Genomic DNA, 25,607 nt, shown 5'->3' with positions numbered 1-25,607 from the left:
TAAAAAAATAAAAAAGAAATGCAAAAACAAAAACAAAAAAACCCAAACATAAAAAGAGTTGCCACATGCATAAAATAAATTTTGAAAGGGGTGATGAATGAGAGTTAACATGTCTAGTCTTGGCAGAGAAAACAATTTTAGGAGCCTTGCCCTTACTCTCATTTCCTGACTCATTAGTTCCCAAACAATTAAGAGCACATCACATGATTGAGAAATGTTGGAATCATCACAGTCCTCAGAAATTCAGGTAGCCAGACTGGTTTTATTTTTGATTTTCCTCCAGAAAAATGTTCTGATTATCAACTTTCAGTGACTCTTAAAGGAAACACTGATTACAGTCAAACAACTTAATTTAACAAACATATATTGAACATCTATATATTTTTAAAATATTCAGGACCATTTGGAATTACAGAAACAGATACTCCATTAGGAGATTAAATCATTTAACTGCATAATTGTGTTTTCATCTTTAAAGCATGTACAATTCACCTGAAATTTGATGGCTACAGCACTTTTTTTCTCATTGTGATGACTTCAGAACAGCAGATGAAACACCAGGGACATCAGATGATTGGGCTCCAATATACCCACTGTGTATAACAGGGAGCATCTGTTAATACTACAGGCATTAAGGCAAAGTTTATGATACCTCACCTTGCATGATTTTTCTCTATACTAGGTCTTTAATTGGGATGGGGTTGGCATTTCTGAAGGCAGCATCCTACATATATAGGAGTTAGAAACAAGAAAGAGATATATGCACCTTGGCTGAGGCATACATAACCCAAGTAATGAGAAAAACTAAGAATGGAATGACCAATTGTATCAATTCATTGTTCTCCTGGTACCTCCATTTGATGAGTCCTCAAATGCCACTTCCTTTAAGTCTTCAGATCTCTTTCAAAAGCTTCAAAAGCCTTGAGCCACATACACCTTCCTCTCCTCTACTGCCTAAGTGTTTTAAGAAATGGTATGTACACCCTTAGGTTGCCTAGGTAGGCAGAACATACTGTTTTATTATACTGTTAGGTGGAATTCTGTGAAAGTGTTTTTAAAATAAATTGTTCACTCAGTAAAGAGGAAGAATAGATTGAGCTAGTTAAATATCCAATTACAAAGGATGTTATAATAAAATACAGCTAAGATTAAAGCAAAAAGAGCCACAATTCCTTATCTATAATTCTCATATCCAAAAAAGGCTCTGAAAACAAAGTTTCTTCCTAAATTTGCTGACAAAACTTACCTGACCTGAGGCTCTTTATAATCTTCAGTTACCACACTTAGTGGTGCTATTCATACATTCACCATACAAATATTAGTGTATTTGAGAATGGTTGCTATCTTAAGACTCTTTTGAGAGTTTGAGTAAAATATAAGTACTCTATTAGTTTTCTAAAATCTGAAAATTTTGATTTTAAAACAACTAGCCCTAGCTTTTCAAATAAAGGCTTGTCAAGCAGTATTTCCCTAACCTGTTAATGATACGGTGATACTATCAAACCCAAAGATTTTTATATTTTTATTCCATGGTATGTCATGAGGATGGGTCACCAGGAAAAGAGAAAAGGCACGTTGGAACAGCTATAGGAATAAACAGGCTGCATCAAAAACTGACACAGAAATGATCTGGTAAGTGATGTAGCTATAAGACAGTATAATTACTAGAAACTATTACTGCATAAAGACAGCATACAGCACTGCTACTAATAGTTGTCTGCATAAAATGAAAAGTCCCACTCTTTTGAAGCTTCTTTTATGTATAGTGCTTTAGGACATTCTGACTTAGTTCTCAACCTGTTTAAAGTTAGATCTCCTAGAGAGCTTTCTATAAATAACCTATGCATGAGCCTCACCTTCAGATATTCTGATTTACTTGGTCTAGACAGGGGCCTTGGCACGTGTTTTTAAAAATGCTCTACACCTGGCTGGCATGTAGAGCATGCAACTCTTGATCTTGGGGTTGTAAATTTGAGCCCCATGCTCGGTGTAGAGATTACTTAAAAAAAAAAAATCCTGAAAAACCAAAAAATGCCCTATATAATTCTCACGTGCTGCAAGAGCTCTTAAAAAGTCCTAATACCCAGGCTCTACCCCAGAACAGGTAAATTGGAATCCTTGGAAGTGAAGCCCAGACACAAGTATTTCTTTTAAAAGATGCTCAGGTGATTCCAATGCATACCCAAAGGTGAAAACTAATGATAGAGACTCCCTCTGTTGCTTGGATTAAGGATTAAGGGTGTCAACTGTTTTTTTTTTTTTCTTTCTTCCAGAATCAACTCAGTTCTCAATTATCACTGTAGTAGTCACAAGTAAAGAAGTCTAAGCTTTATCCACTCTAATAATGGTGGCTTATTCATGGAATCTCTCTTCAATTTAAATTTAAATTCAAAAGAAGGGGGGGAATGTATGGAAATCACATGAGAAATATTTTTAAATACTTTCAGCAAAATAATCCATACCATATCAAACTCCTTTAGCATACAATAAATAACACTGAAGAACAAACACAAAAGTAGAATTCATTTTAGTTGATTCTATATTGTACAGGAGAGCATAAGTTAAGCACAGAATAGGAAATCATAGCATCTTCCAATGAATTCTAGGTAGCAAATAAAAAAATAATTACAATAGTTTTCCAGTGACGAAGTGTTCAGGGTGCCAAAGTAACAGATTCCTACACAAATTTCAAAGAAAGCTAGAAAATACATTAAAAAATATTAAATTCAAGATAATTTCTGCTCAAAAATCAACTGAAATATAAGTAAGGTGCACATTTTTTCGATAGAAGATAAATCTGTTTTTACTTAAAAATAATTTTTTTCATGCATTCTAATGGTCATATGAAAAAGACATTTAGTTTTTTTTTCATTACTAACCCTGAGGAAGGAAGAACACATGTGGAGTAGCTCACTAAGAACCATACTCCATACTTTTCACAAGTGGAAATGGCAAGTAATGGAAGAAGTGAGGACTACACTTATTCAGGCTTCCACACACATCAGTTTAAACCACCCAAAACTAAAATTTCGGTAACTGGCACAAGTGGTATTACACTTTTAGTCCAACATACAGCAATATTTAGGGATAGTATAGCTTCATTGCTCACGAAGCTCTATTCAGCAGAAGAAAAATACGAATAAATTCTATGTACACTTATCTTTCACTACAAAGACGTTAGCTGTTACAAGGGAGTTAGAGGAAAAATGTGGAATTTCATCACAATGAATATGGGAAGAGCTGGTATTTCCTCTTTGCCCATTACAATGATTCTTCTTAGGATGAAATTTGGAATTGCAAAATTAGCTAAATTTACTGCAGTTTCAACCTTTGTAAATGAAAAAAGTTCACTCCCTGGGCCAAAAACCCCAAGCAGCAGTTGGAAGTAAGAGGGCAATGACGACAGAAGAAAACAGATTCACTGCGTTGTTATCAAGAATCGGTTTTCCTGCTATGTACTTCACCTCATTCGCCGGGCTGTTGACCACCATGCCAGTGCTTTCATCTAAACCTGTAGTGGAAAAGAAGCAAGTGAGGTGAAAGATCCAAATGACTTGATTTAAAACAAATTAGCTTTTCTCCTCCAAAGAATACAATCTTTGAAAGAGTCTCAACCACTTATAAATTACCTTCAGTGGATAATTATACGGTGAGAGATATGGAACCCTTGATTACTAAGGATTTTTTTGAAATGTGAGTTTTAGTACACCTCAATACTGTTCTCTCAACACTGCTGGAGTTCCTTCACAGGAAGAAGGAAGAACATTAACAGCAGAGAGAGCATGAAACTACAAGATTAGGCCTCCAAGACCAACCTGTGAGGTCTCTGAGAATAGGGATCATGTCTTCAGCCTCTGCAATGGAAACCCAGGACCCAGCATGGTGCCACCACAAAGGAGGCACACAAAGAATTTACCGAAGGAATTAATCTTTCCCACAGCCTACATTAATTTTTTCAGCCCACTCAATGTGATCAGAAACTTCCCCAGTTAGAGCCCAGTGTAGAATAAAACCTAGGTTCCTAAACAAACAAAAAAACCCAAAAACACAGGAAGGGAGGGGGAGAGAGAGAGAGAGAGTGTGTGTGTGTGTGTGTGTGTGTAGAGTTAGTGACCTTTAGCTTGAACTAAAATCAGACTGCTTCCTCCTTAGTATTTAGATAAATGCATCTGAGAGAACAAACATTGTGATAGGTGGGGAGCAAAGCAGGAGGGCAAGAATAGTATCTTGGCACATGAAGAGAACTGGAAGGACTGTACACAAGGAAACTCCCCAAACTCCCAGCCTCTTAACTGTATGAGTCAAAGGAGAAAACATGTTGGTCAGAATGTGGAGGAAATACACACCTAACAGAATATGTTAGTACACTGAAATGACAAGAGAGCCTCAGAAGCAAAGCATAGAAAATTCTGGGGAAAACCAACTCCCATATATCTTGAGTGGGGCTAAAAATTCAGTGGGGACAGAAAGCATTATGTCACAGTAGAAAAATAGGTCATATGTGTACATAGTACAATAATTCTCTCTCGAATGGACTTGGAAAACAGATGGAAGGTGCAGCATTAAAATGATCTGATCCCAAATGTTCTGCTTTCCCTGGGATTAGGTGAAGTCCCCAAAGCAAAAGCATCTGTTTCTTGCACTATCACTATCCTGCACTATCACTATGTTTCCTCCCCACACAGCTTCTACTCATTGCTCTGTGGGACTAGTTCTCTTTCAATTAATTTAACAAAAAAAAATTTTTTTTTTTTTTTTTCTTGGAAACCAATTTTTTTTTTTTTATTTATTTGAGAGAGAGAGTGAGAGAGAGAGAGAGAGAGCACAAGAGCGGGGAGTGGGAGAGGGAGAAGCAGACTCCCTGCCGAGCAGGGAGCCCGATGCGGGACTCGATCCCGGGACTCCAGGATCATGACCTGAGCCGAAGGCAGTCGCTTAACCAACTGAGCCACCCAGGCGCCCTAAAAAAAAAAATTTTTTTAAATCAAAATTGTAGAAAAGACTGTCTGTCATTCCTGGCCTCTTGATTTCCTCTGTCTTTGGGATTGTTTTCATTGCCATGTTTTTCTCCCCCACATTTCTTTCCCATTTAATACACCAATAAGTTGCAATAATAAAGTGATGTTCTTACCAGTAAATTGCATTGTAGCTCCTAAATATGAGTCTACAACTGATCCCAGTAATCCAGCCAGACCCCCAAATGCAATAATTGGCCACTGGGGAGCAGAAATGTCTAAATCATTAACAAAAACCAACTGTGTGAGGAAGTACGTGATGCCCACAAAGGTACCACCAAGTAGACTGGAGGCAAGGCCCACCATTGTGACCCCCCCATTGGTTCCTGAAGAAAAAACACAGATAAAATAATCTGGTTAACAATCAACAAACACACATAAAATCAAGGAAAGCAAAAAAAAAAATTTGGTACCCATCTTATCAAGACTAATTCAAAGAAAAGGTTCTCTTTCATACAATCCAAAGACCATAGGTCTAGTTAAAAAGGAGTCTTTTCTCCTCATTAACTCATGACATGCTAAGCAATGCAGGGGAATGGTTCAATGGAGCCAAACTGCCTGGTTTCAATCTTAGTTCTGCCATTTCTTCTTCTTTTTTTTTTAAGATTTTATTTATTTATTAGAGAGAGAGACAGCTAGAGAGGGAACACAAGCAGGGGGAGTGGAAGAGGGAGAAGCAGGCTCTCCGCCAAGCAAGGAGCCTGATGCGGGGCTCGATCCCAGAACCCTGGGATCATGACCTGAGCCAAAGGCAGACGCTTAATGACTGAGCCATCCAGGCGCCCCAGTTCTGTCATTTCTAAGTTACGTGACTGTAGTTAAGTTACTTAACTTCTCTTAATTTCCTTGTTAGTAAGGTGGAAATAATAAAAGAACCAATTCACAGGAATATTAAGGGTATTAAGGATAATGACAATAATGATGAGAAAAAATGAAAAGGACATGAGGAAGAAAAAGAAGGAGGAGGAAGTGGGGGGAAGACAAGGAGGAGAAAGGAATAAGAAGGGAAGGGTAGGTGATGACAAAGACAAAAATGTATTGTTAGTAGTAGTTGTTGATAATGGTAACAGGGAACTGAGATCTATGTTAAAGCACTAACCACATAATAGGTCCTCAAGAAACACTCTTATCATTCTCTTCCTTTTCCTCTCCTGATATGTCTCTGTTTCTGTACTGTTTATCTAGGACTTGCTAACATTTCCTGCAAATATTACTTCTTATCATCAATTTAATAGCCGACAGCAATTTTCCAGTTAAGGAGACTAACTAAAATTCTTAAAAGGCTCTTAAGTAAGAAACGCAGTTAAGTCAGATTTTTTTGGTTCATTTCATTTTTTTTTTTTTTTAATTTTTTTTAAAGAAAGTTAAACAAAGACTCACCAACTGGAACTTTTTCCCAGGTTGTTATTAGCCTTGGTGGGCTTTTACTCAGAATGGGGCCAACTTCTGAAGCCCACGTGTCTCCAGCAGAGCAGGCCAGTGCAGCCAGAAGAGACAAACACATCCAGGAAGCAGTGTACTGCTTGGAAAAATCTATTGGGATTTCGCCGGGGCCATTTTCTATCATGTACAGCAGGGCCAGCTCTGTGGGCACAGCTCCATTACAGAACACCTGAACCCAATTCCTATGCCCGCCTACAAACAAACAAGTAGATAAAAGGGACAAGAAATGCTTTCTCCTCAGAAGGAAAATCATGCAGTTACAGGAACTTAAAGTTTAAGGAAAGAAAAATGACTACAATTTTAAAAATGACTAAAAGTCAGATGGTACCTTTGCCTACATTCTGTATTGTTTTAAAATAATTAATGATAGATTTTAATGCTTCTAAAAATCTGCTGTTACTATTGTGGTGAAGTAATGATAAACTAAATTAGGCCACTACTTAAAAGTTATTCTCATACAAAATTTATCTGTTTCAACAGTCTAAACATGTTCTGATTATAAGCTTATAGTATCTTAGGATGAAATAAGTGATGTCAAACATAATTCATTTTACCTTCTTTGTATTCTGAATCTAGACGCTTCTTTATTTCTCCCTTCCATTTAGTGAGTTTTGAAGAAGAAAGGAAAAACATCAGCAAAGAGGTAAAAAAGCTGAAATTTGCAATGGTTAGGATAAATCCAACCACAAGCCCTGAAAGAAACACATACATACACAGAATTATACTCAGTCCATACATTAATGTTATGAAAAAAAGAATGGAATTTTTTTCAGTTATTTTTTACATTATAACCTGAAATGTACATTTCTAAAACATTTTCATTTTTACCAGTTCAGGTATTACCAAATAGTAAACTAAATGTTGGTTTGATTAAATTGAGATATATTTTTTACCATATTTTGACCTCCTTTCAAACTATGAATATATGAATACGTTATTATTATAAACATACTTTTTATAATCAAATTGTAGAACACACTAAATAGTAGTTATTTATTATTAAACAGTGCATATTATATATAACATTTGGATAGATAGCTTACTTTCCAAATTAACTGTGGATCTTCCCAGGGAGGTTAAGATTGTAGAGTCTTTCTAGCTTCTAATTTTTATATTTTCCTCTCATAGCCTGGATCTTTTTTTTCTACCTGCAGGCTAGCTTTTATGCTTTTCAGAGAACTTTCACATGCTCTTTTGCTGAGCCTCATAAACTATGTGAGAAAATGGAGATAGTGTTTCTTAGCTATGTTTTACTATGTAAATCTAGGAAAATAATCCTGGATTTTATGTGGAATTAAAAATGGAATACTTTCTATAAATGTGATTTCAGAATTTTAGACTTTTTTTTGTTTCTTTTATTTGGGCAAAGAAGAGAGGGAACATCCTTCATTTTTCCATGAGTGACCAATTTCAAGGAAGGCTTATAATACCTACAGTCTAATCAGGAGAATAAACAAGAGTGCACACATGCATGACTGCATGTACAAGCCGGGGGAGGGGCAGAGGGAGAGGGTGAAGGAGAGAAGCAGATTCCCAGCTGCGTGAGGAGTCTGACACAGGGCTTGATCTCACAACTCTGAGATCATGACCTGAACCAAAATCAAGAGTTGGATGCTCAACTGACTGAGCCACCCATGTGCTCCCCTCTAGGTAATTCTATTGAGAAAAATGCACATCTGCTGGAATTAGCTTTTTAAATTACTCAGATAGGGGCACCTGAGTGGCTCAGTTGGTTAAGTGTCAGACTCTTGATTTGGGCTCAGGTCATGATCTTAGGGTTGTTAGATCGAGCCCTGGGTGTCAGGCTCTGGGCGTGGAGCCTGCTTGGGATTCTTTCCCTCTCCCTCTATGTCCCCCCACCCCTCACCCAAATGACTCAGATAATCCTTAAAGGCCTTTGTTACAAATTTTGAAAATGTTCTTAGGAGTAAAATTGGTGGTTGAGGTAGCAGAGTATCCTTGTTTCTATTACCACAATGGTCAGTTAATACTACAAAAATGAATGAAACAGGATTTGGGGAAGATGAAAGAGTAGGAAGCACCAGGAAATCTGTCTTCCCACCTAGACAATTGCACTGGCAGAATCTGTCTGACAAAACTATTTTGGAGCTCTGGAGTCTACTGAAGGCTTGTAACTTTCAAGGGAAGGCTTGGAAGGGAAACTGCAGTTAATTTTGGTCAATTTCGGTTCTTAAGAGTGCAGCAGCTATCCATCTATCACTCCCAGCCCCAGGGCAGGCAGGGCAGGAACTGTAGGTTCAGCCTGCACACAGCTTATGGGAGCTAGGTTGGGCAATAAGGACTTGTCTTCCACATATCAGGATTTGTATTGTGATCAACGACTGTGGCTTCTGATTATGGAGGTATAGACATAGAGGCTGGAAGCCATTGTTACACGCCACTCCCCACTGTTGCAAGCCCTTTCTTGTCTGGCTGAAGGGACTTCCAAAGGATTTAAAGGATCAACACCAACGCCCCTTCATTTTTCTGTTTTTCCTCCTTTGGAGAGCCAGACATTAAAGACTAGGACATTCAAAAGAAACTGCATTTATGGGGGAAATTAGAAAGTCCTAGTGCATACCCAGGGAAAGGTATGGGCTCAGAAAAGACTGGGAAGATCTTAGGTTTACACCTCAAGCTGATGCCTGACACAGAGACAGCTGCAACAGTCAAAAACAAGACAAAATAAAACAAAAAAGAGCAAAACCTGGGGACAGAGGAAATTCTGATTTCCAGAGTTACCACGTTATTAGATTTAAATGTCCAGTTCTCAACAAAAATATCACAAAGCATATGAAGAAACAGACAAGTATGGCCCATTCAAAGGAAAAAAAAAATCAACGGAGGCTGTCACTGGAAGGGCCAGATGGTGGACCTACTAAGCAAAGACTTCAAAACAACTGTTTTAAAGATGCTCAGAGAACTAAAAGAAGACATGAAGAAAGTCGAGAGAACAATATGGAAATATTAATAAAGAGACAGAAATCTAAAGAGAAACTGAAAGGAAATACTGGAGTTGAAAACAAGTCAGTAGAAATTCAAAGGCACATTTGAGCAAGCAGAAGAAAGAATCAATGAACTTGAAGACAGGCAATGGAAATTATCCAGTCTGAAAAACAGAAAGAAAAAAGAATGAAGAAAAGTGAACAGAGCCTGAGGGACATACAGGACACTATCAAGGAGAACAACATACACATGTGGGAAATCCCAGAAGGAGAAAAGAGAGGGAAAAGGGGGCAGAGAAATTATTTGAAGAAATAATGGCTGAAACCTTCCCAAGTTTTATTTTTTTTAAACTTTCCAAGTTTGATGAAAGACATACATATAAACATGCAAGAAAGAAGCTTAGTAAACTCCAAGTAGAATGAATTCAAAGACAGCCACATCGAGACACATTATAATCAAACTGTTCAAAGACAAAGACAATCTTGAAAACAGAAAGAGGTAAGCAACTCATCACATATGAGGGATCCTCAATAAGATTATCAACAGATTTCTTATCAGAAACTTTGGAGGCCAGAAGGCCAGAGGCCAGAAGGCATTGGGCTGACATACTCAAGGTGTGCAAAGAAAAGAAAAAAACCTGTCAAACAAGAAGCTTATATCCAAACTATTTTTCAAAAGTAAAGGAGAGGGGCGCCTGGGTGGTGCAGTCAGTTAAGCATCCAACTCTTGGTTTCAGCTCAGGTCATGATCTCAGGGTCCTGGGATTGAGCCCCACATTGGCCTCCACACTCAGCATGGAGTCTGCTTGAGATTCTCTTCCTCTCCCTCTGCCCCTCCCACTCGTGCTGTCTCTCTCTCTCTCTCTCAAATAAAAAAATAAAATCTTAAAAAAAAAAAGTATAGGAAAAATTAAGAGAGTTTGTTATTGATGTTATGCTGGCAAAAATTCCAATTAGAATGTTACAACTTTAGGATGTTAAATGTAATTGTTATGGTAACCACAAAGAAAATAGTTACAAAATATACACAAAAGGAAATGAAAAAAGAATTCAAACATTTCACTACAAAAAATTAATTAAACACAAAAGAAGACAGTAATACAAGAAATGAGGAACAAAAGAACTATGAGAGAAACAGAAACAAATAGCAAAATGATAAAAATAAGTTGTTTCTCCTTAGTAATTACTTTAATTCTAAGGGAATAAGGGTGCCTGGCTGGCTCAGTTGGTAGAACACGTGACTCCTCATCCTGTCAGGGTTGTAAATTCAAGCCCCATGTTGGGTGCAGAGATTACTTTTAAAAAAATCTTAAAGTAAATGTAAGGGGATGAAACCCTCCAATCAAAAGACAGAGATTGTCAAAATAAAAACACATAGTCCAATGCTGTCTATAAAGAACTCACTTTAAATCTAAAGACACAAATGGGCTTAAAGTAAAAGGACTGAAAAAGATATTCCATGCAAACAGTAACCAAAAGAGAGCAGAGGTGGCTATATTAATACCAGACAAAACAGATAAGCTCACTTCTTATGTGACATAACCCCATATTTTTTCTTCCTTTTCACACTTCCATTCTTTCTGGTGTAACAAGATGCTCTAAGCTCTTCCCAAACCTAGTTTTCCCCAGTCCTGGAACCAGTCATTTATTTCTCTGAGGAGCTTTGGTTCATTTTAGTGGGGAAGGATATTGAAGGTCAAGATCTAGGCTCACAGTATGCTCATTGCTATTGGAGTATATTTGCTTTTTGTGGACAGGGCAAGTGAATACACACACACACATATATATGAGCATACAAATATACACACATGCATATACATGTGCATATATACATGTATATATATATACGTATTTTAGAAATCACAAGATCACACCAATAACTCCAATTACAATCCATCTCTATAGGTTTTCTCTTGCTTTTCCCCATTCCATGTTAAGAACCTGGCTTCAAACAACAATGATGATTTCACTCATTTTTTTCAATCACCTATCACATCTAGAACTTTTAGAACCACACTAAAATAGTTTAGGATTTGTTTGCCATTCTCCCTTTCCCTTAACCCAAGACTGAAAGAATATAATTAAATGCTATGTTCATAAGTTTTCTTTTTTTCCCTCCAGTGTGCTTATAGTATTGATTTATAATACAATTGGGTTCATTTGTTTTAATTTGCTTTCAGTTTTAGATTTTCCCTTTTCCCATCCTTACTATTTTATTTCTTAAATATGTAGAACACTAGCATGCTTTCAAAAGTCAAACTTAGAGGGCGCCTGGGTGGCTCTGTTGGTTAAGCGACTGCCTTCAGCTCAGGTCATGATCCTGGAGTCCCAGGATCGAGTCCCACATCGGGCTCCCTGCTCAGTGGGGAGTCTGCTTCTCCCTCTGACCCTCTCCCCTCTCATGCTCTCTCTCACTCTCAAATAAATAAATAAAATCTTTAAAAAAAAAAAAGTCAAACTTAGAAAAAAAGGTATACTCAGAGAAGGGTCACTTTCTCCCAGGTCCCTTTGCCCCTCTCTTCATATTTTGCTCTCCCTCCATTCTTTGTAAATATTGTTTCTTAGTTTGTCATTCCTGTGTTTCTCTTTATAAAGTATACAAAATGAATGTTTTCTTATCTTCCTTTCTTCTTTACATAAAAGGTAGCATTCTCTATGTGTTCTTTCCAACTTATAAGCACATTTTTTTTTAAGTTAAGCTCTACGTCCAACATGGGGCTTGAATTCACAACCCCAAGAGCAAGAGTCACATGCTCTACCTACTGGGTCAGCCAGGCACCCCTATAAGCACTTTAAAAAAAAATATTTTATTTATTTATTTGACAGAGAGAGGGAGAGTGAGCACAAGCAGGGGGAAGGGCAGGGGAGAGGGAGAAGCAGGCTCCCCAGAGCAGGGAGCCTGACAGGGGGCCTGACCCCAGGACCCCAGAATCATGACTTGAGCTGAAGGCAGACACTTAACCGACTGAGCCACCCAGGTACCCCTTTATAAGCATGTTTTAAATAATAATTTTATAGTCCTCCTTTTGGGGAGAGAATGTGCTAACTCTGGTATTGAGCACTTGGGTCAGTGGCACTCAAGAAATTTACATTCTTTGTTAATTAGTCTCTTACGAGTTTGGCTGCTTTAAGTCTAAACTTCCAGTTTGGGGTAGGGGTTCTGAAAAGAATCCACCTCTGGCCCTGCAGGGCTGGGGACTGGTTTCCCAGAATGTGATAACCACACTAAGGCACTGCTATCTTATGTGGCCCTATCCAGGCTGCCTGCTTGTATTTCTAAGTACAGGTATTTCCATCCCTGACTAACTTTATCATTAACAATTTCCATTCTCAGGGCACCTGGCTGGCTCAGTCGGTAGAGCATGCAACTCTTAATCCTAGGTGAGTTCAAGCCATGTGTTGAAAGTGAAGCCTGGTTAAAATTAAAACAAACAAAACAAAACCAAATTCCATTTTCTGTAACTCTTAAGATAAATATATTCAGTTTTGTTATATAAAGATTTTTGTTAACACGTTAGACAAAATTATTAATAGAACATATATTAAACAGGTGTTAAGTATTAAATAGTATCTTCTTAAATAATGGAACAGGGGCGCCTGGGTGGCTCAATTGGTTAAGCGACTGCCTTCGGCTCAGGTCATGATCCTGGAGTCCCGGGATCGAGTCCCGCATCGGGCTCCCTGCTCGGCGGGGAGTCTGCTTCTCCCTCTGACCCTCCTCCCTCTCATGCTCTCTGTCTCTCATTCTCTCTCTCGCAAATAAATAAAAAAAAAAAAAATCTTAAAAAAAAAAAATTAAAAAATAAATAAATAAATAAATAAATAAATAATGGAACAGGGGACCAGGTTTCTATTTCTGTAAAACCTCTTTCTGTTTGGATGCCTGGGTGGCTCAGTCAGTTAAGCATCTGCCTTCGGCTCAGGTCATGATCCCAGGGTCCTGGGATTGAGTTCCGCATCGGGCTCCCTGCTCAGCGGGGGTCTGCTTCTCTCTCTGCCTGCAGCTCTCCCTGCTTGTGCTCTCTCTCTCTGACAAATAAATAAAATCTTAAAAAAAAAAAAAAAAAGAAAGAAAGAAACTCTTTCTATTGGTTAGTTCAACATTCAGGTACCACAACTAGTGACACATTTACTGACTGATCTATCCAGAGATACTCAAATATTGGCATTTTACTCAGGTTTAGCACATTTTAATTGAAAGTGCAAGAAATAGGGTAATGCTGTGTAAAGTACTAATAAAGTGCTTCAGCTCTGGAACTGAACAGTCTGGAGTTCAAACCTTGGCTCCTCTCTTTACCTCACTTTGACTAAATGTTACCTAAGCATAAGCCTCAATTTCTTATTGGTGAAATAATAACAACAACAATTCCTTCCTCATTGGCTTGCTGTGAAATGTTAAATGAGATAATTTTTTTTTAAAGATTTTATTTATTTATTTGACAGAGAGAGAGCACAAGCAGGGGGAGCGGCAGGCAGAGGGAGAGGGAGAAGCAGGCCTCCCGCCGAGCAGGGAGCTGGATGTGGGGCTCGATCCCAGGACCCTGGGAGCATGACCTGAGCCGAAGGCAGACGCCTAACGACTGAGCCACCCAGGTGCCCCCGTTCCACTGTCTTTAAACAAACTCAGAGTAAGGTGGCCCTAAAACACCCTACACTGAAATGCTACAAATCATCTACATCCTTTTTACTTCAATCACCTTAAAATAACCACATGAAGTGATCAATGTTCATATTGATGCCAGGTTCAGAATGAGGAAATAAATTCAAGGCAATGTACTTTGAAAGAATGATTTCTTTTGTGTAGTCTAAACATATCCTGGTATTTTTTGCAACTCCTAGCTATGTCTGAACTCTTAAATCAGTAACTGCTGTCTCCAGTTCCTGTCTATTACATCTCCCCCAAACCACCTCTGGAATCTCTAATTGTGAATGATAAGAGTTGATATGCATAACAAAAGGGTGCTCTCAAAGCACTTCAAGATTCAAGAATTATTACTGCCTACTGAATTTTAAATACGTAAATTCTGCACTTAACAGAGCCATATGGGGAAGTAAAACAACACTGTCTACAAACATCTCTGATAGCAGGAGTAGACTTATACCAAAAATTTCAACTAAGGTGACCTGGGTATTATAACCCTGAGAGGCAGAAAAGGGAAAGGCAGGACTAAAATTTTATAATTTAATAAAGTCAAATCTAATAAATTCTATCACAGGTAATCTACCTACAGAAAGACTGTGGGAATCAATTAACCCAAAATACAGAACACAAAGGCCAAAGAACCAGAAGTTGGCAGACTTGTTGAATCCTGTACAAGGGATGGGACCCTTTGACCTAAGTATCTGCAATATCTGAGATAGGGAAATTGAAGGACTCCATAAAATTCTGCTTTTGCTCCTTTTCCTTCTTCTATTCTTGCTAGGACCTGAGCCCCCACTTTATACATGCCTCATAATGCAAATACTACATGTCCTCTTTGTAAGGGACAAGGAGTTAATGATTCCTTTAGACTAGATAACTTCTAAGGAAGGACCAGGTGAGAATGACCTGAGGAAGCTATCACATGCATATTCCAGACCACTGGCACTAAACATCTGGATGCCAAGGAATAACATCTGGGCCCTTGTCTTTGTTCTTACTGATTCCTGAATGCCTAAGAGGGCACACACACCGAACCACAATCCTCAATAAAACCCCAGACCCCAAACAAAGATGGGACTCTCTCTCCTTTCCTTTCTGAGTCTCCCAGACACTATCTCTATCTGCACTCTCTATATATCTTCAATAAACACTGCTTTCCCTTCCTGCTGGCTCATGTTGGATTTCTATCCTGCACACAGCCAGGGACTCCGTTGGCCAGTCCTGTGGGACCCCCTCTGGATCCTAGACCTGGCCTGCTGGTATCATATCGACTGTTTCTCAGACTTAGTACTCACCAAAGAAATTTTTCTAGTTATACTCTGACTTCTCAAATGGCCTGACTACAACAGAGCATGCCTGAACAGTGATGTTTGTATTTCAGTCTGCAATTGACTAGTTGTGTAGATATTTTTAAAAGACACACTTTATTATCATTATTATCCTTTTTTAAAGTAGGCCCTGACGCCTGAGTGGCTCAGTCCGTTAAGTGTCTGCCTTTGGCCCAGGTCATGATCCCAGGGTCCTGGGATTGAGCCCTGCACTGGGCTCCTTGCTCAGGGGGAAGCCTGCTTCTCCCCCTCCCGCCTGCTGCTCCCCCTGCTTGTGCTCGATCTCTCTCTCTCAAATAAATAAATAAAATCTTTAAAAAGAAACAAATAAAAATAAATAAAGTAAGCCCTGAGCCCAATGTGGGGGACTTGAACTCATGACCCTGAGATCAAGAGTCACATGCTCTACTGAGTCAGCTAGGTACCCCAACTAGTCTGTATTTTATCAGATTAATAAAGTGGCATTCTGACTCATATACCAGTCCCATGTGACAATGAGCACCATAAACTGGTTTTCTTAGGTCTGATCAACTCTGGGTACCTGACAAAACAAAGCTTCTATTTCAGAGAGACTGAACACCAGACCTAACTATGGTGACCCAAAGAGGCAAGGCCACTCTTGTGAGACTACGTGAAGCACAACCACTGGCCTTTCTAGAAAATTCTCCATTTGCATGCACTTCCACTACACTTACAGCATATAGTTCTGGGAATTAAATGCCTCAAACCCATCTCTTTTATCATCTGTGTCCCGTGACTAAAACTGTAAGCTCTCTGACAATGGGATTTAAATTCTAAGTGCCCAGAACAGTGCGTGGCATATAGGAGACCCTAACTATACATTTGTTAAATGCATGATTGAAAAAAAAATAGGAAACAACTAAGCTGAATAGTCTTGGTAAGTGAAATTAAATTTAAACTTGTCAAGTCAAGGGATGCCTGGTGGCTCAGTTAAGTGTCTGCCTTCAGCTCAGGGTGTGATCCCAGGGTTCTGGGATCAAGTCCCACATGGGGCTCCTTGCTCAGCAGGGAGCCTGCTTCTCCCTCTGCTTGTGCTCTCTCCCTCTGACAAGTAAGTAAATAAAATCTTTAAAAAAAAATAAATAACTTGTCAAGTCAAAAATCTGATGACCAGATTGTCCATACTAAGTTCAAAGGAACACAATGAACAACTGGACTATATAATACCTCCTTGGAGCAAATCCTCTACACAGTGCTTTACAGTTTATAGTCACTTTCCCATATATCCCCTCATGTGATCCTCCTCATTCTAGAAATAATCTCTCTCTCAATCTCTCCCAAATAATCTCTCTCAAAAAATCAAAGAGAGCAGACGCCTTCACTTGTGTCCATCTTAAGCACTGCCTCAACCCCTCCCCTCTTCTATCAACACTGAGGTATGTGTTCCTGTGTCATGGGGGACTCTTTTAACACCCAGATCCTGAAGAAGTTCTGAAACTCTTCTCAATCCCAAGCACCCTGAAGGCATGATATGGCAAACCACATTAAAATTCCTAGGACTGTGAACAGTAATAGTGGAAGGAGAACAGTAACAATAACTAACATTTATAAAATACTTATTATGTGTGCCAGGTACTGTGCTAAGCTTTTCACACGGATGACTCTTCATGGTAAGTCAATGCTGTAGATAAGATCACTCCTTCTCGTTTTACATATAGGAAAAGTACAACGCTGAGAGTTTAAGTGATTTGTAGTCATACTCCAGGACAGTATTCCCAAGTACTGTATAATTTGAACTAGCATTAGTTTTTTGTCCTTAAGGAAAAAAAACCTTTAAACAAAAGATACCAATATTCATGGAATGAAATGATTAGAAAAAGAACAGAGGTTTTGGGCGCCTGGGTGGCTCAGTCGTTAAGCGTCTGCCTTCGGCTCAGGTCATGATCCCAGGGTCCTGGGATCGAGTCCCACATCGGGCTCCCTGCTCAGCGGGAAGCCTGCTTCTCCCTCTCCCACTCCCCCTGCTTGTGTTCCCTCTCTCGCTGTCTCTCTCTCTCTGTTGAAAAATAAATAAAATCTTTAAAAAAAAAAAAAAAGAACAGAGGTTTTAAAATCAGTGTACATTATTTCCTAAGCACATATTCAAAGCATGAGACACAGAAGCATATGATGCACTCCCTGTCTTCAGGAAATTTGTAATATGGCTGAAAGCAGATAATAAATCACTAACAGTGAATGTTTATATAATGCTTTGTAGCTTTAAAAAATGTACTGTCCCATACATTATTTTGTTTTTTTTGTTTTTTTTCCATACATTATTTTGTACATCTGAGCCTCACCAATAAGCCATAAGGAACTATTTCATAAGAGATGAAAAAATTGAGGCTTCAAGGAGTTAGGTAATGTGGTAAAGTTCACAGAGACAGCCAAGTGGCAGTCCTAGAATTCAAATACATACCTTCTAAATCTAAATCAAGCTAGGTAGGAGAGGAGTAGAGGCCCAAGGGCTAGAAGGCAGAAAAGGAAATGGTAGCAGGAAAGAAACCTAAGTAGAGGGATGCCTGGGTGGCTCAGTCAGTTAAGCGGCTGCCTTCGGCTCAGGTCAGGATCCTGGAGTCCTGGGACTGAGCCCCACATTGAGCTCCCTTGCTCAGCGGGGAGTCTGCTTCCTCCTCTCCCTCTGCCCCCAGCTTGTGCCCACGTGCACACTCTCTCTCTCTTGCTCACTCTCTTTCAAATAAATAAATAAAATCTTTAAAAAAAACATAAGAGATCAGAAAAGGAAGAGAAGCAGGGCAATATACAACAGGGAAACCAGAGGAAGACAGATTTCAAGAAGGACTTGACTCTTCTTTCTATACATCAAGAACAATAAAAACCAAGGCAAGACTACCTGAGAAAGGACATTTTTAACAAAGCATAACTCTGTGTGATTATATTCAAACAGAGGGGGCTCAAATTATTTGCTATAAATGAGTTAATACTTCTAAAGTGCCAACAGCAGTGCCTGGTACATGGTATGCACAACATAAGCATTTGCTAAATAGATAAATCATAACCATTCCTAATGTTGATTATATGGTAAGATAAAATATAAATATGTCAATATGTCAGTTAACTGCAATTCTCAACTACCCCAAAGAAGAAAAAAAGTCCTTGAACAATGTTTCTCAATTATGAAGAAAGAAAATTAGCAGGATTCTTAAGAACTGGGCATAATAATGGGCGCCCAATAAATGTTGGCTATGTCAACGCACTAAGAATTTTTTTTTTAAGATATTTATTTATTTATTTATTTATTTGTGAGAGAGCGAGCGAGCAAGCGCACACCCGAGTGGGGGGGAGGAGCAGAGGGAGAGGGACAAGCAGACTCCGTGAGAAGCCTGACTCAGGGCTCGATCCCACAACCTCGAGATTATGACCTAAGCTGAAATCAGGAGTCGGACATTCAACCCACTGAGCCACCCAGGTACTCCTGAGCTAAGAACTTCATAGTGATTATCTGATTTAATTCTTACTGCAACCTGTAAGAATGAAATCAGAGGTAGATCAAGGTTTTGTAGGGCCTGAAGCTTATAAATTAAAAAAAAACAAATACAAAAATATCTTTTAGCTTTGTAAAATTTACAAATCCATAGGACCCTGAGAGCACACTGCTAGGGCTCTTCTCAAGGCCTTGGAGCTTACTATTGCAAGTGAAGATGCCATTAAGTTTAAGCTGTTATAACTTCATTGTATATCTTTCTTTAGGTTGGATATTAAAAATCTCATTTCAGGGGTACCTGGGTGGCTCAGTTGTTAAGCGTCTGCCTTCAGCTCAGGTCATGATCCTGGGGTCCTGGGATCGAGCCCCACATCGGGCTCCCTGCTTGGCAGGAAGCCTGCTTCTCCCTCTCCCACTCCCCTTGCTTGTGTTCCCTCTCTCGCTGTCTCTCTCTGTCATATAAATAAAATCTTTATTAAAATAAATAAATAAATAAATAAATAAAAATCTCATTTCACCAAAGAGAAAACTGAGGCACAGGGAGGTTAAGTGACTCTCCCAAAGCCATAACTATTATTCAAACTCATCTTGCCTGATTCTAGCACTTGCTCTTTTATTCATCATGCTATTTTGCCTCCACGAAGGTGTGCTCTAGTTTATAAAACTTTGAGAAACCTCTGCTCTATGTGAATACAGTGGCAGCAGAGTGTGTTTACAGTGCTAAATTAGGGTTAATGACCAGCAGTATTTTGAAGGTTGGGTAGATGGCTTCAACACCTGCCGGTTCTAGGAGGGGCATCTGGGTGGCTCAGTCAGTTAAGTGATCGACTTTTGATTTAGGCTCAAGTCAAGATTTCAGGGTCGTGAGACGGATCCCTGTGTTGGGCTCTGTGCACTCACCATAGAGTCTACTTAAGATTCTCTCTCTCTGGGGTGCCTGGGTGGCTCAGTCATTAAGCATCTGCCTTCGGCTCAGGTCATGATCCCAGAGTCCTGGGATCCAGCTCTGTATCGGGCTCCCTGCTCAGCGGGAAGCCTGCTTCTCCCTCTCCCACTCCCCCTGCTTGTGTTCCCTCTCTCGCTGTGTCTCTCTTTGTCAAATAAATAAATAAATAAATCTTTAAAAAAAAAAGGTTCTCTCTCTCCCTCGGACCCTCCTTCTCCACACGCATGCTCTCTCTAAATAAATAAATAAAATCTTAAAAAAAAAAAGACCTGCCAGTTTTAAATAATCATCATTCTGTAGTGATCTCATCCTATGTGTAGTATTTGGGGGGGAATCCTCATGTCTTGGGGCTTATAACACTGGCAGTATATGTAAGTCCCAATGTCACACCAGATCATATCACCCCCTTGATTTGAGGCAAGGGAGATTCCACCTAGTTTGAAATAAAATCTTTACTGTGGGGAGCCTGGATGGTTCAGTCGGTTGAGCATTGGTTTCAGCTCAGGTCATGATCCCAGAGTCCTGGGATCGAGCCCTGCATCAAGCTCTGTGCTCAGTGGGGAATCTGCTTGGGATTCTCTCTCTTCCTCTGCCCCTCCCTCGCATGAGCTCTTGCTCAGACGCACATGCTCCCTCTGCTAAAATAAAAAAATCTTTAAAAAAAAATCTTTACTGTGTCCCATAAGCCTCCTTATTACCTGGTCCTTGCCTATTTCTTTAATTTTCTATGTTCCTTTTTTTTTTTTTTTTTTTTTTACTATTTTCCAGTCAAATGAGCCTTATTCTCACACCCGAATAAGCCAGGGTATATGTCAGGGTCTTTACCCATGTTATTCTGTCAGCTTGGAACTTGCTTCTCTCAGACCTTGTCATTGCTGGCTTCTTCAGGTCTTGGTTCAAAACTACATCCTTAGAGAAAAGGGTTATGCTTGACCCTATCTACAAAAGAATGCACACAACCCCCAACATACACACTTTATTATCTTAATTTTTCTCATAAATTTTATCATTATATAAAGTTTTATGTATTTTGTAATCTAATTGTTCTAAAGAATGAAAGTTCCATAAGAACTTGAAACCTTGTTCTTGTTCACAGCCATACCCCCAGTTTCTAGAAGAGTGGCATATGGTAAGTGCTCAATAAATATGTCCTAAAAGAACAAAAATTTGGCATATCCCTAACCCAGTTCTGAAAAATAAATCTAGGATACTTAGTTTGGACTGCTTTGCTTGAGGCTACTAATAACAATTTCCAAGAGTGATTCTTTCCAACAGCTCCTCCACTGTACATCTAGCAGGAGTGCTCCAATGTTTCTGCTAGCAGGTAATACAACTAAAAGAGCAGAATAATCAAGGAACTCAAAAATCTATCCTATTAATCTACTTGGTATCAATTACAAAGTTAAATTTGTACATTGCACTGAGTATGTCAGTATCTGAAATTTTGACAGAATAGGAATGCTGAGCAATAAATAACTATCATTACCTAAAATACATAATGGGATTTATAGTCTCATATGTTCAGAATTTAGAAAACATGAGTTTAAATTATATAAGCAAGCACTTATTATATAAACTTTTAAAAGAAACACATACCTCCTAAAGCCCCACTGTGGTCTAGACTTTTCTTTTTAAAGCCATTAGAGACGATCAAAACAGGAACAACAACAGAAAACAGCCAACGCCAAGGAGAAATAGGCTGTAAATTACCTAAAAAATTAAATTCACAGGTTAGTCTTGGCTATAAGCTTTGATAACTGCATTCTGGATTAAAATATTGTCATAAGTAGAGAAACTGAGATGAAGTCACCAAAGTAAAATAACTATGTTAAGACTTGTGTATTTCCAGAGAGACAGTCCTTTTGGAGAATGACCAAGTAAGTCCTGTCCAAGTTTTGATATTTCATACATATTTGGAGATTTGAAATGACTCTAGTTCCCCATTGTTTTGGAAAGGAGGCACGTATTAAATCTCAAGAATTGTATAGAGCAAACTATTTTCTTAGCAGGATCCAATTCTTCTTCTTTCTGCCTTTCAGAGAGATTTATTTTTTAAAGTAACATTCTTACAGGCTACACACCTCCATTCAACAATTAGCAACTGATTTTTCCAAAGGTTGCATCCACCTCACAGATGTTTCTTTTTGTTTGGCTAGCATAATGGTTTCAAACCATTGGGAGTCAATATTTAAAGATTAGGAGGTTTCATATAAAAATCCAGAACCCTGGCTACTGTTTTAAAAACTGGATGCTCAGGCCCACATGGCAGAATTGACCACAGTGGCGAGAGGCCACCCCCTTTAGACAAGTCAGCTTTCTCATTTAAAGTTCCCACCATTCCTGACTCCTAGACACCAAGACTAAGTGAGTATAGTGAAGAAAAATGTGAACTATTGCTAGAGCCCATGTTTCTATCAAAAATGGGAAAATGGAAGATAAAGCGGGCCAAATGTTCAACAAAAATTCTATTTCTGAAAATGAAATCTTCTCAACTGTTTAAGATGCAAAGATCAGGTGCCTGGTTCCAGAGGGGCACTTTGGTTTACAAATCCTGGTTTATTCCATTGAGTTCAAGTCATAGTTATTACCAGCACAAATGAGAATCTTCTCTCATACCTCTTCTCCTCAAACCCTCATCCCCTACTGTGAATCATTATGAATGAACCTGAAGACCACCCATTCGGATTATTCACATGTCTCTGCAAAAGGCGAAGGTCTGAAATGGCAATCCCTTTCTCACTCGACTTTTCACTTTTCTTTCAGCTGAACAGTACTCCATTTTTATAGGAGTACCAAGGAAATTTCTGTAAAGGCATACTTACGCTCTAGGGAGCCTTCAAAACTGTAAAGGTCTGAGTCCAGAGTATCTTATGTATATGCGGTGAGGCTTCAGATTTTAAAGGAAGTCTGTTCTTTTGAAGTGACCAAAGAGCAGACAAATCCTCCAAATCTCCAAATGGAAACATTACACCACCTTTTATTTTTACTGCTGTTTTTACAGGATACATAAAACTGATAAATTAGTTACAAATATTCTTACTAAAAGCATCACTGCAATTGCTTTACAAAATTGTATTTCATTTCACTAATTTCTCATGAAGATAGATGTAATAACTACACACAACATAAAAATGTATTTTGAAATATGCTTAATCAGTATTATCAGAGGTGGTGTTTCTTAAAGGCTCTTAAATGTACAAAGTAGTGCTTATATTTTAATGTTGGTAAATTAAATTCAGGCTGTGGAAGTTAAGTAAACACAACAATTTACAACCACTCAGAAGATACAAGTTTTGGATTTCATTAATGATACAATTTTCAATTCCACCAATCAGATTATAGAAAAACAACTCAGAACATTCATACTTACCATAATAGGTGCTTGCAGTCATAGACATAATCCAGAAAGCTAAAGAAATGCAAATGATCAGGCTCAATATAACTATATTAGTTATCATCTTTATATATTTTTTGCAAATATTGTCGTCAAGATCAGTCATGGAAAATAACGATATGAGCCCGAGGGGGAAAATAGTGTTTCTAAGGAAAAATAAGTCATTTAAGTTGCCAGCAAAAAACTCGCGCAGAGGCCAACATAAATGCCAACATCTTCCACCGACCTAAAAAATAACATAAACCCCAACTACTTCCGAAACTGCGGCTGATGGAGATCTCAAACTCCCGTGAGCGAGGTTAAGACCTCACTGGAAAAGCAAAGCTCAGTCCCTCTGAGCGCCAGGTCCTATGCGTGCGGTCACTTCACACCTGAGCTCCACAGACAGGAAGACGAAAGGAAAGCGGAATCAGCCAATTGCCGGTCCTGGGACCGCGGGCTCCGCCTCCACCACACGCACACGCGCTGACGCCGGTTGGGGGGGGGAGTGGTGGGAGAGGTGGGGAAGTGGCTCTCGGCTGCAAAGAGACAGGGTGCACAGCCAGAACCAGGGTGAGTTCCGAGGGTGAGCCCTGCGCGGTGGGGCGCGGTCACATCGCCACAGCCACTGGCGCCGCCCCAGAGTTCAGGTCCAGCTCGCCAGGGCCAAAGCCCCGCGGAGCTCAGCCGCGCACCGAGTCGCGTCTTCGCTTACTGTGCGCAAGCGCCGCGGCCATCTGGGGGCGTGGCTTCGCTCACGTGAACTTTTAAAGGGCGGTTCCAAGGACAGGCGGCCTGGCGGAAGCACCCAGGGCCTCTAGGGATTGTAATTCTCCTCGGAATACGGATCTGGAGCCTTAGATCCTTGCGTTTGAGAACATACTCAAACACGGGAGGATGAAACCACCACCAGGGTAGGAGTATAAAACAGGAGTGCAAATGAATTTAAACCCAGTAAGTCCATTTCAAGCATAATCGAATACTTTTTCATTTATAAAGAGTTCATGCCATATAAAATATGGATTTTGAAAAAATATTTATTTATTTATTTATTTTAGAGAGAGAGCACAGGTGAGGGGAGGGACAGAGAGAATCTCAAGCAGACTCCCGCTGAACCCGGAGCCAGTGGTGCAGCTTGCTCCCGGGATCCTGAGATCATGACCTGAGCGGAAATCAAGAGTCAGAGGCTTAACCCACTGAGCCTCCCAGGGGCCCCTAATATTATGGATTTTTTTTTTTTTTTTTAGGGGAAGGGTGATATATTGTGTTGTAGGAGCAATTTTATGACTGAGAAAATTATTTAAAATGACACTGTTTAGTACCTATAATCTGCTGGACATTGCTGGTTGCTAAAGATGTAAAGATAAAGCCGGGCATAGTTCCTGCTATTGAGCTGAAATTTATTGTCATGACACCACTTACATTGTGGAAATCTGTTCCTACACCTCTCATTTTAAGTGTGTGCATTCAGTCAATTCATTTAGAAAGAAGAACGTCTTGTTAACATTAAGTCTGAATCTTGTGGCTTATGCCATGTTTTATTTGAAATTAACTTGTGTGCCTGGGCTAAAATTAAGTGATAATTACAGCATATCTGAGCTTTTTCAGAAAGTTGATTGCTCACAATGTAAGAAGAAGAGGCAAATGAGTTTCAGATATAGTACCCAAATGTTTCAACCCAGAGTACTTTTTCTTTGAAAAGTAGTTTTTTTTTTTTTAACTACTGAGTACTTTTTTAAAAACACACAATTCTAAATTTAAGTAACATGCCAAGACAACTTAACATCCTTTTCTTTGGTACGACATCTAATTAACTGTGAAGTAGGATTAAATAGTAGTGTCCATCTTATTTGACTACCTGTATATATGGTCTTCCTGCACAAATTATGTGCTCACTTTATTTTTGTCTCACTCTGTTCAGTACGGGCAAATAGTTGGATTACCTCAGCAAGCTGACTGGCCAGTATCAGTCACACCAGATAATTGGGTAGAGTTAATGTCACTTCAGTATGTTAAGGGAAGTGTCATAGAAAGAGGGATTGTCAGAGCTAAGACATGAAAATGACAAAGTTTGTTACGTGACCAAGCTAAGGGAAGGGCACTTTATAGTTGGCTAAGGAGAGCATGAAAATAGGAAGTCCAAGAGAATGGAGAAGAGTTAGAGATAAGGTTTGAAATAATTTATCTAAACAAGCTGAAAGTTCACCTAAGAGATAGGCACATATCTGCTTGCTTTCTTTTTTTTTTTTTTTTAAGGATTTTATCCATTTGAGAGAGAGTGTGAGCAAGCACAAGTTGGGGGTAGGGGCAGGAGAGAAGCAGACTCTCCACTGAGCAGGGAGTCCAGGGAGCCCAGGACCCTGAGATCATGACCAGAGCTGAAGGCAGTTGCTTAACTGACAGAGCCACCCAGGCATCATACATCTCTTTCTAGATATTAAACTAAAGTTTTTCTTTTCCAACTTTTGGA

General features: G+C 39.2%; 1 protein-coding gene across 2 annotated transcripts; it reads right to left on the bottom strand.

Moving 5' to 3' along the window:
- Positions 1-242: 242 nt before the first annotated feature.
- On the bottom strand, positions 243-23,870 carry TMEM19 (transmembrane protein 19). Of its 2 annotated transcripts, XM_036075673.2 has the most exons (7): positions 23,530-23,870; positions 23,135-23,173; positions 21,361-21,474; positions 7,013-7,150; positions 6,396-6,650; positions 5,132-5,341; positions 243-3,511 (listed from the first exon to the last, which is right to left on the bottom strand). In XM_036075673.2, exons 2-7 carry the CDS (start codon positions 23,160-23,162, stop codon positions 3,348-3,350), a joined length of 909 nt encoding a protein of 302 aa, XP_035931566.1. In that variant the 5' UTR covers positions 23,163-23,173; positions 23,530-23,870; the 3' UTR covers positions 243-3,347. The 2 variants fall into 2 exon arrangements, with proteins under 2 accessions (XP_035931566.1, XP_035931564.1); XM_036075671.2 differs by having other exon boundaries at positions 23,135-23,870.
- Positions 23,871-25,607: the final 1,737 nt, after the last annotated feature.

The sequence above is a fragment of the Halichoerus grypus genome, chromosome 6, assembly GCF_964656455.1.
Source record: "Halichoerus grypus chromosome 6, mHalGry1.hap1.1, whole genome shotgun sequence".
Taxonomy (NCBI): domain Eukaryota; kingdom Metazoa; phylum Chordata; class Mammalia; order Carnivora; family Phocidae; genus Halichoerus; species Halichoerus grypus.
This window is presented reverse-complemented; position numbering and strand designations above follow the sequence as displayed.

Bases quoted from the DNA above. Each gene is read 5' to 3' on its own strand.
- TMEM19 (XM_036075671.2), bottom strand. From the start codon at position 23,264: ATGACTGATCTTGACGACAATATTTGCAAAAAATATATAAAGATGATA. The intron at 7,151-21,360 runs GTATGTGTTTCT...TGTTTCTTTCAG, and splicing joins CCACAGTGGGGCTTTAGGAG to GGCTTGTGGTTGGATTTATC. The intron at 6,651-7,012 runs GTAAAATGAATT...GTTTGTTTGTAG, and splicing joins AGATTCAGAATACAAAGAAG to GCGGGCATAGGAATTGGGTT.